At 47.0% G+C, this 16,376-nt stretch overlaps 1 protein-coding gene across 1 annotated transcript in view; it reads right to left on the reverse strand.

Annotated features, from left to right (window-relative positions):
* Tab1 (TGF-beta activated kinase 1 (MAP3K7) binding protein 1) overlaps positions 1 to 5,774 on the reverse strand; it is a 29,922-nt gene extending 24,148 nt beyond the window's left edge. Inside the window, exon 1 of the mRNA XM_048454750.3 lies at positions 5,623 to 5,774. Coding sequence (XP_048310707.1) covers positions 5,623 to 5,655 — 33 coding nt within the window. The 5' untranslated portion in view covers positions 5,656 to 5,774. The remainder of the gene's footprint in view (positions 1 to 5,622) is intronic.
* Between the last annotated feature and the right edge of the window lie 10,602 nt (positions 5,775 to 16,376).

Below are 16,376 nucleotides of genomic sequence, written 5' to 3' on the forward strand. Positions count from 1 at the left end.
CTTTATTGCTTCTCCAACACATACTAAACCTCATAATGGAGACACAGGCGCCAGGAGAACACTGCATAAGGTCCCAGAGCCTGCTTTCAGTGGCTTCAGCATGAGTACCGGGCATTCCACTCTCAGGACACTAAACATGGGGCCTCTGGCCACTGTCATGCTACAGCCTGCACTGTTACACGGTTGACCAACTGAAGGCCTGTATTACTCAAGTGTGATAATTCCTAGATACAGTGTTATAAGGTAATTAATGTGCTCTTTCTTAGTAGTACAGGATAGTTTCAACCTTAATACAGTGGGTCTCAGGCCCTGTGACACATGGGCAGTTTCTCCTGAAGGGTGCTCCTTCAATGGGAGGCCCAGTGGCCTTGGGTCTCAGACACTGATTTAGTAGCAAGTAGCCAGAGAATGCCAGAAGGTTGAGCCAGTGTGAGCCAGGGAATATCTGGTCCTCCTGACTTTACTGACCCACTCAGAAGCGCTCTTGTTGTGCTATGGCTGAGCGAGCTAAGAGCGTGTTCTCCTACTCCTCTCCTGCTCTGCAGGACTATCCATGAGCAGCCTCCCCAGCGACTCTATTAGCACGTCTGCCAAGTCTCATCCTTCCTCCACACTACTCAACAATTTTTGGAAAGGTCACATATTTGCTACTCACACAAACCACCCACTCCTCCGCCCCTGCACTGACTGATGCATACTCTCTCCCACGTCCCCAAATGCCAGGCCGGTGAGCTCAGGGGGCGCTAGCCTTGGGGAAGCTGAGAAGGGGGTGTTTCACACTCTAAGTCCTCAGTACAGAGCCGTGTGTACACACACACACACACACACACACACACACACGACTCCTCCATCATTTAAAAGAACTATTTATAAAATTCAACAGAAAACATGCTAAGAGAGTAGGCCACTTCAAAGGACCTAACTCCAGCCTGATTTTGAGGAGTCTCCTACAGTCTGCTGTGGTTTGAAAAGTGACCCCTTTGTGTGTAGCCTCAGAGGCTTCACACACACGTGCTGTTTATTTAAGCATGAGTTCCTCAAATTCTTATGCACTCTTATCGAAATCAAGGAGTACATAATTGTCCCCACCCGGGCTCTTCTCAAAACCCAGGCAGACAAGTGGACAAAGCCCCGTTCCCAGTTCAGGCCACAGCATGAATATCAAATTATGGTATGAAAGGCTGAGTGTTCCGTGGTGAAAGCAGCCATTGCTAAAGAGACCAAAAGGAAGCTTGGAAGGGAGAACAATGCCCTGGGGAAGATGGCTTAGGATAAGGGACAGCAGTTTCTTTCCTTCACAAAAACCTCCCATGTGACCCACTTCTCTGAGGCCAAGTCACTGCAGGCTCCCACTGCCCTCCAGAGCCTCCATCAAATACTCTCTATGCTGCTGCTAGACTCCATGATATATGCTCAAAGGTCTACTAATAACTGTGGTATGGTCTCTGCGGACCAGCACAGCAGTGTTGGGATGGAACCCGAGGCCTTGTGCACGCTAGGCAAACACTCTTCTTCTTTTTTCTTCTTCTTCCAAAATAAATGTTTTCATTTCAGTGAACAAATTTGTTTAGAGACAAGGTCTTCACATAGCCTGACCTTCTTGCTTCTGCCTCCCAAGTGCTAGGATTATAGGCCTGTACCATCACGCTCAGTTTTATGAGGTGCTGGGAATCAAGCCCAGGACTTCACACATACTAGGCAAACACTCTACCAATGGAGTAAACCCGCCAGCCCAGTACTTATTTAAGGTACACCAAAAGAAAAAACATCTTAGGTAGCACCTGTGATTTAGTAAATATAATTTCTCAGGACAAATCTAAGTCTAAAAACGATTTCAGATTGACATTCTTTTTTCGAACTCATTATATATATATATATATATTTTTTTTTTTTTGAGACATCATCTTACTATGTTACTGAGGTTGGCCTCAGACTCCTGGTCTCGAGTAGCCCTTCCAACTCAGCCTCCTGAGCAACCGGTATTACAGTCATGTACCACAGTCACAAACCAAACTCTCAGTTCTCCCTGCTCCAAAGGTACTCCTTACTTTACCCACAGCACAGGTGATGCTCAAACAGACCCTTGGAGTCCTTAGCCCTTCTCCATCGGTCACACACCTCGCAGGCAACTCCATTCACCAGTAATCGCAACGGCTGTCTCCAAAGGGCAGCCATACTGCTATTTCCCACTGACTCCATCATCCTGGCCAAACCAATGTCTTCTCACACCAGCCAGAGGTTCAGTGGGCCCCAGGCTTCCACTCATAACCCAAGAGTAATTTTTCTCTAACCAAAAGTCAGATGTCCTCAGGCCCCTGCTGAAAACTACTCAGAATCTGAAGGTTACAGCAGCAATCACTAAGCCAATAGTACCTCAGACCACAGCTATCATTTCCCCAAATGGTGAAGTCGCCACACCAGCCTCCTTGGCGACTCCTGAAAAGGGCAGGCTCTCAAATACTTCTTCTTCTCCCACATTCCCACCCCTATCTCAACAAATGTCGAGATACTATCCCTACCACCCTGTTAGAAACAGCCTCTGCCCTGCTGTTTCTGGACCTTAGGGTGCACTAGCTATTATTAAATCATACACAATCTGTACTCCGTCACGACAACAGAAGCTGCAGGAGGGCAGTATCCCCAGCACCTGCACAATGCTTGGCAGAGCAGGAACACTCACAGACACTTCCGGGGATCACTCTCAGCAGCACTGAAGGCAGAAGTTTGTGGTTGAGTGTAGAGGGCACAAGATCCTTGTATTCACAGGTGAGCACTAGGGACCAGGAATGTTAAACACGCGGGGTTGTCTCTTCAATGAAAAGGCTGTATATCGGTTTCTGCCTGGAAAGCTGAGAGTGGATGTACATAACATACTGGTGACCCGTGCTATCTGCAGGGCCAGGCCACAGCTGACTCTCCAGACTATTGTTGGAGAAGAGTCTGTCTTCCTCCCTAGACCTTTGTCCTGAGCATTGCTTCTCAGTCAGCAGAACTTGTTCTTATGGGCTCTGTAAAAGAGTAGTCACGCCTTGAGCATGATTGTGATAACTGTCACCAGGAAACTTTTTTCCAAAGTTGTACTGTACTTACATATATCTAAAATAAACTAACTGCCCAGAGTTACACTCTAGAAGTTTGAACCAACACCAGCTAAGCCGTGTTGAGGTGGATTTCCTTCTTGCTTTACTCAGACACTCTGCAGGCCCTGTGTTTGCAGAGCCACCCCCCCACCCCCAGCTGAGTGTTACCAAACTTGGAGAGTATTTTGACAGTTTATTTAATAGCATCAATTCTTCAGGGAGTCATTCTGGATTGGGGGAACTGAGCCATCAGGGACTTGGTTTCTCCAGGCCACAAGGACTGGGTTGGGGTTTTTTGTTGTTGTTGAGACAGGGTTTCTCTGTATAACAGTCCTGACTATCCCGGAACTCACTTTATATACCAGGCTAGCCTTGAACTCAGAGATTTGCCTGCTTCTGCCTTCCACATGCTGGGTTCTACTAAAGCAGCTTTTTCTCAACCTGTGGGTCTCGCCCCACTGTGGGTTGAATGACCCTTTCACAGAAGTAGCATATCAGATATCCTGCATATCAGATACTTCCATTACAATTCATAACAGTAGCAAAATTAGTTACAAAATAGCAAAAAAATAATTTCATGGTTGGGGGGCACCCCACAACATGAGGAACTGTATTAAAGGGCCATGGCATTAGGAAGATTGAAATCCACTGATCTAAAGTTTTCTTTAAAACCACTTTTCTTTGCTGGGTGTGGTGATGTAGTGTTTAATCCCAGCTCTCCAGAAACAGAAGCAAGCAGATCTCTGAGTTCAAGGCCAACTTGATCTAAGTAGTGAACTGGGGGCAAGTCAATGCTTTATCACTGTTTGAGTCTCAGAACAACCAATCAACCAAATCCCGTACTAGAGAGATGGTTTAACAGGTAAAAGCACTTGCTTCTCTTCCAGAGGACCCATGTTTAGTTCACAGCACCTACAAGGCAGCTTACAACTGTCTGAATTCATCGCCAGAGAAACTGGTGCCTTCTTCTGGCTTCCATAGGCACCAAGCATGCACCTACAACATTTACATGTAAGCAAAATACTCATACATGTAGAATTTTTAAAAAATTAAATTAGATGGACAGTGGTGGTGCACACCTTTAATCCTAGTACTGGGGGAAGTGGGGAGCAGAGACGACAGAACTCTGAGTTCAAGGTCAGCCTGGTCTACAGAGCGAGTTCCAGGACAGCCAGGGCTGTTACACAGAGAAACCTTGTCTCAAAAAATAAACAAACAAAAGAGATACTATGTGTTAAAAGCTATTCCGTCCCCACCCCCTTTTTTCAGTCCACCAGCAGAGAAGCCGTTCTAGTGCTGGGAAAAGTCTACCTTCTACCAAACTGGCGTTCTCTGGGTGACTACTCTCTCCTTAGCAAGCATCATTTACTATTTTTTTTTCCAGTCCCTCTTTCTCTCAGGACCACAATATATCAGTGTTCCCTGGATGCTTTCTACAATGGAGACATTTATACAAGGGCCTTGCCCCTCCGGGACCTAACAAAGCAGAAAGCCAGGCCTCCCAGCTCCCAGAGTTGTACAAAAGCCTGCACAGACACGCAATAGTAAAGGCCATCACTCTCCCTCCACTTCTCACGCTTCGGACCCTCAAAGGCAGGAACGCTATTTCCCCTCATCCTTGAAAAGCCAAAGCCTAGCTCTAGACCAAACACCGACCAAGTGCCTATCATGCAAGGGCAGTCAACGGTGGAGTCAACACACTAAGCAAAAGGTGACAAGTCCCTGTCTTCAAGGAATCCACAACCTAGCCCATCATTCACAGGCAACTCCTACAGAGTACCACGACCAGGGGACCAGCGTCCTGTCAGTTCCGTCATAGTCAAAAGTTCTGTGCGGCTACCATGTATGTGTAACTGTGCGCACGTGTGAGAACGATGCAGGGGCAGGAAGACTGCGTCAGACCCGTGGAGGTCCAGACTACCGAGTCCGACATCCTACCTATTCTCACCTTGGAGAAAAGACCCCGGGTAAGGGGATCTGGTGAACTGGGAGGCAGAACCAAAACCCTAAGACATCACTTCTTTGAGCAACCTAAAGCTTGGGGATTATTTGTAGAGGCAGACTGATTTTAGTTCTGCTCCTGCCGCTCACCAGCTGTGTGACCTCGGTTTCCTCATCTGGAAAACAGAAATAACTTTTGTATCTCGCTATCTGCGGATGCTGCTGCGAAGCTCACGATCGTGAGGAGGTCCACACAATGCCAGAGATACAACGCGCCTTACACAGCCAGGGCTATTTATTATTAGCCGTATCCGCGCCCCGGATGGCCTGCTCCGCGGAGCCACGTCCCCTTCCGGCTCTAGGACTATCCTACTCCGCAGGACCCCGGCGCCCTTGACCCCCAAAGGCTCGGCCTGCGGTGCGCACGCGCAGAGCGGGCGAGTCGCCAGCCTCGCACAGGTCGCGGGGGCGCTGCAAGCACCCACTGATCTCTGGGGCGGGGGGTCCACACTCTGCCATCTAAAGATAACCGCTCCTGCGCCGAGGATACACCCGAGAGCTCCCAACCCTCCCAGCCCGGAGAGCGGGTCGGTTTCCTCACACTCTGAAGCAGGCTCCTCCTCTGCGCCGCCATCTTGGAGGACCCCGCGGTGCGCCAGTCTCTCTGAGTAGCGAAATGGGTTGCTAGAGCGGTCCCGACTGTGTTTCCCACCCACACCCCTTATCCACAGCGCCCCCTGCGGAGCGGAGGAGGTGAAGCAGAGGAGCGTTGCGCGGGCGCGTTTTTCACCCTCTGCCCCCAGTGGAAAGTATGCGAAGCACCTTCGCAGTCCACTTTCTTAATCCTTGGGATCTCTCTGCACGCTTTCTCCAGGTTTCTTTGAGATGAGGATCCTGAGATCCCATTTAAGGCGCTTTATGGGGGAGGGAAGAGCGAATGATTAGGTTTACAGGAGCATTGGGTGACCTCTTGACCTTATGGTGGAGGCCAAAGGAAGCCAAACTAGCTGACCTTCGAATTGGGGAAGTCTGCAATTCCGGGTAGTTGTAAATGCTCCGAAGTGAAGTTTATGAGCAGTAGCAAGGCAATGTTGCGTCAACTGGCACCTGACAGGAACTATTGGTGCCCAACGCAGGACTATGTTTGTTCAAGAGCAGTGCAGAAGCTGGGCGTGGAGAGTGTCCAGTCCACACCTGTAATCTCAGAGTTTAGGGACCTGAGGCAGAAGGATAACAAGTTTGGAGCTATGTTATACAGGTTCAGGTCTGTTTTGGAGGAAACTGACAAATAGGCTCCCAAAAATAAGATCTGAAGAATTAGGTCCCTCAGCTGTGGCAGCTCAGGGCCCCGAAACAGGATGTAAAGATAACGGTGGGCTGACACTCAAGACATAAAGATAGTGACAATGATCGAATCCAGATGGGCCACTCCAGGAAGTCAACAACAGGAAGTCAAGAATGAGTCACAGCGGTGGACCTTAATCAGGTCAGACCAAAGCAACCTTAGAGACCGTCCTCTCCAGGAGGGCAGAAGTCTGCTACCCTCTTTTCTAGTGAACTTTTCCATTTTAATGGTACTTTGAGCCTCATACGTATTCCTGCATCTCATACTCAGAATTCAGCCAGGGTGAATTCTGGAGAAAATGGGCTCCTCTCTTGGAAATGCCCACCCTAGGGTAGAGAATAAGGAAAAGAAGTATATAAGCATCTTGTCCACTAAGATGGGGTAGTTGGTGCTTGGGTTCACTTGCTCTTTCTCTTGTATGCGCCCTTGCTTGCTCTAATTAAACTTGCTTACTATGTCCTGCCTGAATTCATCTTCCCCAAGAGCAGGAGAACCAAGACTGCAGCTGGGGTATCAGACAACAAAGGGAACTGGGGACCTCCCTGTAACAATTACATAACAAGATCCTATCTGAAAAACACTTACAACATAAGCATGCCAGGTCACAGACAGCCCAAAGGCTGAAACAGAGATGGAGAAGGAATGAAGAGAATGTGGCTTCAGGCTGGAGTTTGGACGTTCACTTGGAGGTCGAATGGAAAGTTACTGAGCTGTGCAGGGTACGGTGGCACATGCCATTAATCCCAGGCCATGGGAGGCAAAGGCAGGTAACTCTGTGAGTTTAAAACTAGCCTGATCTACATAGTGAGTTCCAGGACAGTCAGAGCTGTGTAGAGAGGCTCTGTCTCAAAAAAAAAAAAAAAAAAGAAAAAGAAAAGAAAAAGAAAAAAGAAAAAAAAGGAGAAGAAGAAAAAGGAGGAGGAGGAGGAGGAGAAAATCATTGGTTGCTAAGCAAGCTCTTAACACAGGCCCATTGATTCATTGATTCTCTGACTACGGAGAACAAAATAAAGTTTTACAGAAATTGAATGGATAGAAAGGTGAAGTAAAAAGGGCTATTGTAGGCGAGCAACAATAGTGATCGACTTGGCTAGTGGTAGAGGGTGGATTTTATTTAAGGTATAAAATCACTGGGGCTTGAGTATTGGTTTCAGGTAGTCTGAATTGCATCCTCTAAAAGTTCAGCTCTTGGAAATGTAAACCTAAAACTCAAATAGTAGCTGGTCATTGTAATTGAGGTAGGGTCTTTGGGAGATGGCTGCATTAGGATTAAATGAAGTCAGGGCCCTGTGATGAAATTAGTAGAGACCAGATGACATGCTTGCTCCTTCTTCACGTGATGCTCTGTCATGCCGAGATGAAGTCGGAAGACATCAGATACAGGAGCTGTGCCCTTGGGCTTCCCAACCTCTAGAACTTTGAGCCAAACACAAGTTCTTTTCTTTCTATATTATCTGGTCTCACTAGGCATGGTGAACACTTGCCTGCAATGCCATCCCTTGAGACACAGGAGGATCAGAAGTTTGCTGCCAGCCTAGACTACATGACACCCTATTTCAGTAAATAAATTATCCAGTATCAAGTATTTTGTTAAAGCAACAAAAAACGGCCTAAGGCAGTGTGATGGGAAGAGGTGTCAGAGATCTCTGCAGATTTTTCTCAGGAGCAGGCAGGGTTAGGAGGAGAAAGAAGGGAGTGGGCTCCATTCCAGCATGCTGAACTTACTGTCTGAGATGAGAAGTCAATAGGAGGTTAGAGCTCAGAACAGAAGCTGAGCCTGCAGAAGCAACTCAGATGGTGCAGATGAAGGGGCAGGATGGCAAGGGTGGGCAGGATCGAGGAGGAGTGTGCAAGGACATGAGTGTGCAAGGAGGATGTGAGCAATGATGTGAGGTCTTTCAGAAAGATTTGATTGGCAGCTAACTGGATTCCATTTAGAAGGCTTGAGCTGAGATCATTCAGGTGGAATAGTGTGAGCTGCAATGACCCGAGGGCTGGCTGGGAATACAGACATGGAGACCTTAGAGCGTCCAGAGTTTATGGACGGTGAACAGGAGACAGAGTAGGAATCATGGCAGTGAAGGAGGACTTTTTTCTTTTCCAAGCCAAGGTTTCTCTGCGTAGCCCTGGCTGTCCTGGAAATCACTGTAGACCAGGCTGGTCTCGAGCTCAGAGATCCATCTGATTCTGCCCCCCCCCCCCCCAGTGCTAGGATTAAAGGTGAGCACCACCATACCAAGGTTTTTTGTTTGGTTGGTTGATTGGTTGGTTGATTGGTTTTGATCCTAGGTCTCCTTAAGGCTTAGCAAATGTTTACAACATCAAATTATTTAAAGGCCCAAGCAGAGAGGAATCAGTATGTTGATAAATGAAGGAAACTGAGGCATGCTGGTTTGATGGTCCCCAAGAGATTAAGTGGGGAGCTTGAACTACAGCTTGGAGCCTCCGTAGCTCCTCACAATCGTCTCTTCATACCAGATTCTCTGTAGTTTTCCAGACATGAAGAAGACAACCCTGGGCTCAGCATGGCACTTCGCAGAATAAGCATTAAGTTAGCACCTTCTGTTTGCCAGGTTCTAAGCTTCCAAGGACCGGCTGATTCATATAAGGAGGACTACTGCCCCTCTGTATGCCTAGAAGACAAGCTCTAGAATGGGTCTTGTTTTCCCCAGGACAGACGGATGTATCACATGCAGATTCTTTCTGATCAGCTCAAGATCTGCTTCTACTGCAATTTCTGGTCCTGATAACCATTTAAGGCTGGTTCATGGCCTTATCGTGAGTCTCCAGATGGGCAGGCTGTCTTGGGGTGCACACATTTTCTGGAACATCCAATTACTGTATGATGACCTCCCCACCCCCGACAGCATACGAAGGCTATATACGACAGCATAGCAGGCGAAGACTAGCAATACCTGAGATCAGGTCAGAAGTCTGCACTGAGGCCATCTGTGCACCTGTCACCCCACCCCACCTGTGGGTTCTAGTCAATCCCCGACCTGGTGTTCTGCTGCTGCAGGCAGATGTTGGCTTGAGCAGGTGATATAGGGACCCTAGAGGACACTGAAAAGTAAAATGTTGTAAGGAGGCTGCAATCCCACATCAATAAAAGATTTGTCATCTTCCCTCTCCCATCCTCATCTTCCTCTTGGATTATTTCATTTTGCCTAGGACCCCAACAAGAGGGCAAGTACCACTGAACAGGACTTCTTTCTGTATTTTCTGTTGTAGAATTTTGCCATGTGCCTGGATGGTGTCAGTACTGGCTTCTTCCACCCTACCCACCCCACGCCAGAGACTAACAATCCTGGCTGTCTGAAACTTAGTTTGTAGACCAGGTTGGTCTTGAACTCACCGCCTGCCTCTGCCTCCACCTCCCAAGTCCTGGAATTAAAGCATTCACCACCATGTCCATCCAGTACCGGCCACTTTAATAGATACAGCTATTCTTTTGCTACTGGAGATGGTCACAGGCAAACTTGCTTTCAGTGCTAATATCAGCCCCACAACAGCATGATGAACTATGGGGAGGGGACTGTTCTATCATCCTTTAACAAAGGAAAGCACCAGAAAGGGATGGAGCTAGTGGGATCGAGGCTTGACCCCTAAAGGATCTGGACTGGGAGAGAGAGGGGATTTCATGTTGCAGGGCTCTTTGGTTGCATGTACTTGAAAATTTTCAGAGCCAGACATGGTAGCGCATGCCTGGAATCCCAGTACTTTTTTGAGAGGCTGAGGAAGTAGGATCACCATGAGTTCAAGCCAGCCTGGGCTCGGTGGGGCTGACTAAAATATATACCTATTAACCTATTACATATATATATATATATATATATATATATATATTCCAATTACACACACACACACACGCCAATTAAAAGCTGGTGTCCAGGTCACTTTTTCCCTTTTATTCAGTCAGGGACCTTAGCCCAGGGGTTGGTGCTACCTACATTCAGGGTAAGTCTTCCTTCTTCAGTTAAACATTTCAAGAAATATTCTCATAGAACCACCCAGAGGTGTTTGTCCATGGTGATTCTTGTTTGTTTATTGGTATTTTTGTTTTTTGTTGCGGTTTGTTTTTAGAGACAGGGTTTCTCTGTGTAACAATCCTGGCTGTCCTGGGACTCGCTCTTGTAGACCAGGCTGGCCTCAAACTCAGAGATCTGTCTCCCCGCCTATGCTTCCCGAGTGCTGGGATTAAAGGAGTGTGCCACCACTGCCTGGCTTATTGGGATTTGTTGTTGTTGTTATTGCTTGCTTGATTTGTTTTTATTTATTTATTTATAGATCTTATTTATTTATTATGTATACAGTGTTTTATCTGTATGCTTGCTGACCAGAAGAGGGCACCAGATCTCATTACAGATGGCTGTGAGCCACCATGTGGTTGCTGGGAATTGAACTCAGGACTTCCGGAAGAGCAGTCAGTGCTCTTAACCTCTGAGCCATCTCTCCAGCACCTTGTTTTTATTTTTGAGACAGGGTCTCTCTACACATCCCTGGCTGTTGTAGAACTCACTATGTATAACAGGCTGTCCTTGAACTAACAGATATCCTCTTGCCTCTGCCCCGCCTCCCAAGTAGATCAAAGGCACGTGTCACCACTGCCTGACAGCATGTTTTTGTTTGTTTGTTTGTTTGTTTGTTTGTTTGTTTTTTGGTGCCTTACCTGGGCTGAAGAGATGGCTCAGAAGTTGAGAGCACTGACCGCTATTCCAGAGGTTCAATTCCCAGAACCCACACGGCAGCTCACAACTGTTTGTAACACCAAGATCTGACGCACTTGTACAGTCATACATGCAGGCAATACACATAAAATAAGAACAAGAACAAATAAATTTTTTTTAAAACTACTTTACCTTTATTCTTTTTATATTTTATTTTTATGTACATTGGTATTTTTGCCATGGGTGTCAGGTTCTGGGAATTGAACTTGGGTCCATCTGGAAGAGAGGTCAGTGCTCTTAACCTCTGAGCCATCTTTCCAGCCCTGCTTTTTTTTTTTTTTCCGGTTTTTCAAGACAGGTTTTTTTCTCTATGCAACAATCCTGGATGTCCTGGAACTCACTCCGTAGACCAGGCTGTCCTCAAACTCAGAGATCTGGGATTAAAGGCATGCACCCCCACTGCCCTGCTCCTCGTTAACTCTAGCTCTGGACCAGTGAACTGGTTCGTCAGATAAAGGTACTTGCTGCCCTTGCTGCCAACCCTGATGGCCCAAGTTCGGACTTATATGGTAGAAGAGAGGAATTCAGCCCATAACAAAAGAGGCACCTAGCTGGATGGTGGTGGGACACGCCTTTAATCCCAGCACTCGGGAGGCAGAGGCAAGTGGATCTTTGTGAGTTCGAGGCCAGCCTGGTCTACAAGAGCTAGTTCCAGGACAGGCTCCAAAGGTACAGAGAAACCCTGTCTTAAGAAACCAAGAAAAAGGGCTGGAGAGATGGCTCAGAGGTTAAGAGCACTGGCTGCTCTTCCAGAGGTCCTGAGTTCAATTCCCAGCAACCACATGGTGGCTCGCAACCATCTATGAGACCTAGTGCCCTCTTCTGGTAGGCAGGCATACATGCAGACAGAACATTGTATACATAATAAATAAATAATAATAAAAAAAGAAAGAAACCAAGAAAAAAAAAAAACCAAAGGAAAAAAAAAGAGGCCCCATACCTTCCTCACTGACTTGGCCCTTCTCTGTGGAGAGGTACTGTTTAATGCTTTGGTGATAGTGGTACAAACCTTTGCTTCCTGTGATTCTTGCCATAGTTTTTGCCTAATAAGTGGTCAATATATGTGAACATTTTGGGGTGGTGGGACAGGGTCTCTCTATGTAGTTCTAGCTGTCCCAGAACTCCCTCTGTAGACCAGGTTGGCCTAGAACTCACAGAGATACACTTGCCTCTCCCTGTCAAGTTCTGGGTATTAAAGGTGTGTGTCACCATGCTCGGCCACACAAAAACCTAAAGGTGTGAAACCAAAGCTGGCAATGTGACTCAGCTGGCAGCATTTGCCGGGCACGCACCAAGCCCTGAGTTCCATCACCAACCCTGCGTAAACCATGCACGTGTAACCCCAGCACTTGGGAGGTTCTGGCAGGAGAATCAGAAACTTCGGCTCATCCTTAAAGTCACAGAGTATACAGCAAGGCCAGCCTGGGACACACAAAAACTTGTCTTGGGTCAAGGAACCATGGAACCAGATAGGCTAGTCAAGACCTGTGTAAAGTCACCTTGTCCTAGCGAGCACCACCCAGGCCTGGCCCAGGAAAAGTAGGTGACAAGGAAAACCTGAGGACTCCGAATCAACTTGGAGGAAATGGCTTCCTGTTTTGTCTGGCATCTCTAGATTTTTTTCCTTTCTTTTCTTCTTCTTCTTCTTCTTCTTTTTTTTTTTTTTTTTTGTTTATTTTTCAAGACAAGGTTTCTCTGTGTAGTTTTGGAGCCTGTCCTCGCTCTGCAGACCAGGTTGGCCTTGAACTCACAGAGTTCTGCCTGCCTCTGCCTCCCACTAGCAGCCGGCTCTAGGAGCATTTCTAGGGATACGAATGGGACACAGCTGGCGGAGAGACTAGAGCTGGGAAGCAAAGGAGACAGATAATGAGCAAGGGAGAAGTCATCAGTTCAGAAACATACAGAACCGGGGAATCTTTGCCCTAAGAGCAAGTTCTAAGGGGCTGAGATGTGGCTCACTGGTATGTATGAGGCCTTGGGTTCTGTCCCCACTGCCAATAAACACACAAACAAAAGCAAAACTAACTAACAAGCTAAGGATATCCAGCTTATGAAGCGTGACCGAATGAGCTCAGCAGAAAGGAGCTAAGTCCCCAGCAGGTTTCAGAGCAAGAGTCAGGTGTGCAGTGGGGTCAGGTTCTGCTCATGTCACCCCGTGCCATGGCCCAGCTCCTCTAGAAAATGGGACCTGTCATGGACATTGAAAGATGTGAAGTTGATTATGCTTTACAAAGGGTTCAGCGTAGCTCTAGCCCACGGTCAGGTGGAGCTAACTGACAAGGAAACAGAAAGAAGAAAACGAAGGCCTAAAATCATACAAAGGAGACATGGGCTGGAGAGATGGCTCATTGGCTGCTCTTCCAGAGGTCATGAGTTCCATTCCCAGCAATCACATGGTGGACTCACAACTATCTGTAATGAGATCTGGTGCCCTCTTCTGGCATGTGGGCATACATGGAGGCAGAATGCTGTATACATAATAAATAAATCTAAAAAAAAAAAGGAAATATGAAAGGACTGGAGTTAACATTCTAAACAGGACAGACTTGTGGACATGCCACCTATGTCGTTAAACAGTGTCCTGTCCTTAGAAGAAGACCTGAGTCAGCACTCTGACTTAGCCATCCTGAATTTCTAAATAATTTTATTCATGTGCACATGTATGTGTTCCCATGTGTACATGCTCATCTGATTTTGTATGTGGAGACCTAATGTCATTCCTCAGGAGCTGTCGACTTTGTCAACCTTGTTTTTGGAGACAGGTTCTTTCACTGAACCTCAAACATTCAGCTAGATTGGCTGGCCAACAAAGCCCAGGGCCCTGGTGTCACCATCTGCCCGCAGTCCTGAGAATACAAGCCATTAGTGCCCGCAGTCACACCCAACCTTTCTTGTGGATGCTTGGAGTCAAACTCAGGTCCTCACGCTTGCACAGCACTTTACTCTCCCTTTGCACTTTATTTTGCACTTGTATTTTGTTAAGTACATCCAGTATACAAAGTAATACACCGACGAGCAGGGGAGATATGCCAGATGGCACTCTGCAGGCTCAGGCCAGCAAGCGTCGTAGGTGGCAGGCAGCACAGGTGCCTAGGAGTTGGCCTGTCCACCTGGCATGCACTCATATGGCTGAGCAGTCTGTGATTCCGTGGAGCTGCAAGGGAATGGGGAGCAAGGATCTGTGCCCAGGTGAAGAGTAATAAAACAGTGGGCGATGGCACAAGCCCAGCAGGGCCACGGTAAGAGAAAGTTTCATGTGAAAGTGCCTGACGGTGTGGGGTGTTCACAAACGCAGCGCTGGTGCCGGGGAACGGGCAGGACAGCCAGCACATGGGCAGAGACTCTTGATAGCAAATTGTAAAATAAAAGATGTACCTGAAGGTTGCATTAAAGCCCATGGTTTGATTCAAAGAACCAAAAAGGAAAGTCTTTTTTTTTTTTTAATTATTATGTATACATAATTCTGTCTGTGTGTATGCCTGAAAGCCAGAAGAGGGCACCAGACCTCATTACAGATGGTAGTGAGCCACCATACAGTTGCTGGGAATTGAACTAAGGACCTTTGGAAGAGCAGGCAATGCTCTTAACCACTGAGCCACCTCTCCAGCCCCAGGAAAGTCTTTTTTTATTTATTTTTATATTTTAACATGTATGGGTATTTTGCCTGAATGTTTATCTGTGAATCACTCTGTGCTTGGTACCTAGAGAGGCCAGAAGAGGGTGCTGGATCTCCTGGGACTGGAGTTATTGGCAATTTTAAACCATCATGTGGGTCCTGGGAATTGAACTTGGGTCCTCTGGAAGAGCAGGCAGTGCTCTTAATTACTGAGCCATCTCTTCAGCCCCAGGAAAGACTTCTTAAAAGCAAATATCACAGAAATCAAATTAAAAGTTCACCACACTCTGCAAAAGAGAACTGTGTCCTCAAGACGCTTCATTATTAACAATGGCAATTTTACAATAACCTTTTATTTGCAATTGAGGAAATCAAATTGCAAAAACAACCTGGGGGCTGGAGAGATGGCTCAGCAGTCAAGAACATTTGCTACACTTGCAGAGGACCTGGTTTCCATTCCCAGCACCCACATCATGGCTCACAGCCACAGAGAACGTCAGTTCCAGAGGATCCAATGCCCCTTCTAATTTCTACACGGACTTCACACACGTGATGCGCATATACACACAAGGACAAAACACTCACACACATAAAAATGAATAAATATTTATAATTGCATGAATAAATTGTTAAAACATTTACAATGAGCCAGGAGTGGTAGCACACTCTTCTAATCCCAACAATCAGGAGACAGAGGCAGGAGGATCTCTGGGAGTTTAAAGCCAGCCTCGTCTATGTAAAGAATGTCAGGCCAGCCAAAGTTGCATAGTGAGATGATCCTGTCTCAAAAAAACAAAACTCAAACAAAGAATCTGTGTGGAGCTGGTGAGATGGCTCAGTGAGTAAAGGCACTTGCTGTCAAGCGTAGTGACTGGAGTTTAATCTTTAGGATCCATCCGGTGGAAGGAAAGAATCAGCTCCCTGAAGTTGTCCTCCAACATCAACATGTGAGCTAGAGCACCCCCCCCCAGTAAATATGTAAATGTTTAGAAAAATCTATTTGGGCTGGGAATATAGCTTAGTCTGTACAGTGCTCTAGCACACACGGAGCCCTGGATTCTCTCTCCCACACTGCATAAACAAGCAGTGCTGGCAAGTGTTTATCATCCTAGCACTCAGGAGGTGGGGGCAGGATCAGAACGATTGAAATGCTTGTTATCTAAGTACGAGGATCTGAGTGTGCCTATAATCCTGGCATGGGAAGGTGGAGGCAGGAGGATCCTTGGAGTTCTTGCATTACTGACCAGCTTAATTGGTGCACTCCAGGTTCAGGGGAAGATCATGTCCCAAAACACTAAGGTGAAGGGCTGGTGAGATGGCTCAGTGGGCAAAGGTGCTTGCTGCACAAACTTGGCTATCTGAATTTGACCCCTGAAGACAAGTAAAGGTAGAACAAACTTGTCCTCTGCTTACCACAGGCACATCATGGCATGTGTGTCACACACACACACACACACACACACACACACACAGCGTTCAGGGTCATCCACAGCTACAGAGCAAATTTGAGGCCAGCCTAGAAGATCTGCAACTTTGTCTTGGAAAAAAACAAGTTAACCAAACAATAATAAACAGATAAAACTTGGCCCAGGGTCAGGGAGACGGAGGGATAAACAAGATGGAGCCACACGTGGGGCCGACGAAGAAGCAGTGACACAGCCCCCCGG

The sequence above is a fragment of the Myodes glareolus genome, chromosome 19 (assembly GCF_982192425.1).
Source record: "Myodes glareolus chromosome 19, mMyoGla1.1, whole genome shotgun sequence".
Taxonomy (NCBI): Eukaryota; Metazoa; Chordata; class Mammalia; order Rodentia; family Cricetidae; genus Myodes; species Myodes glareolus.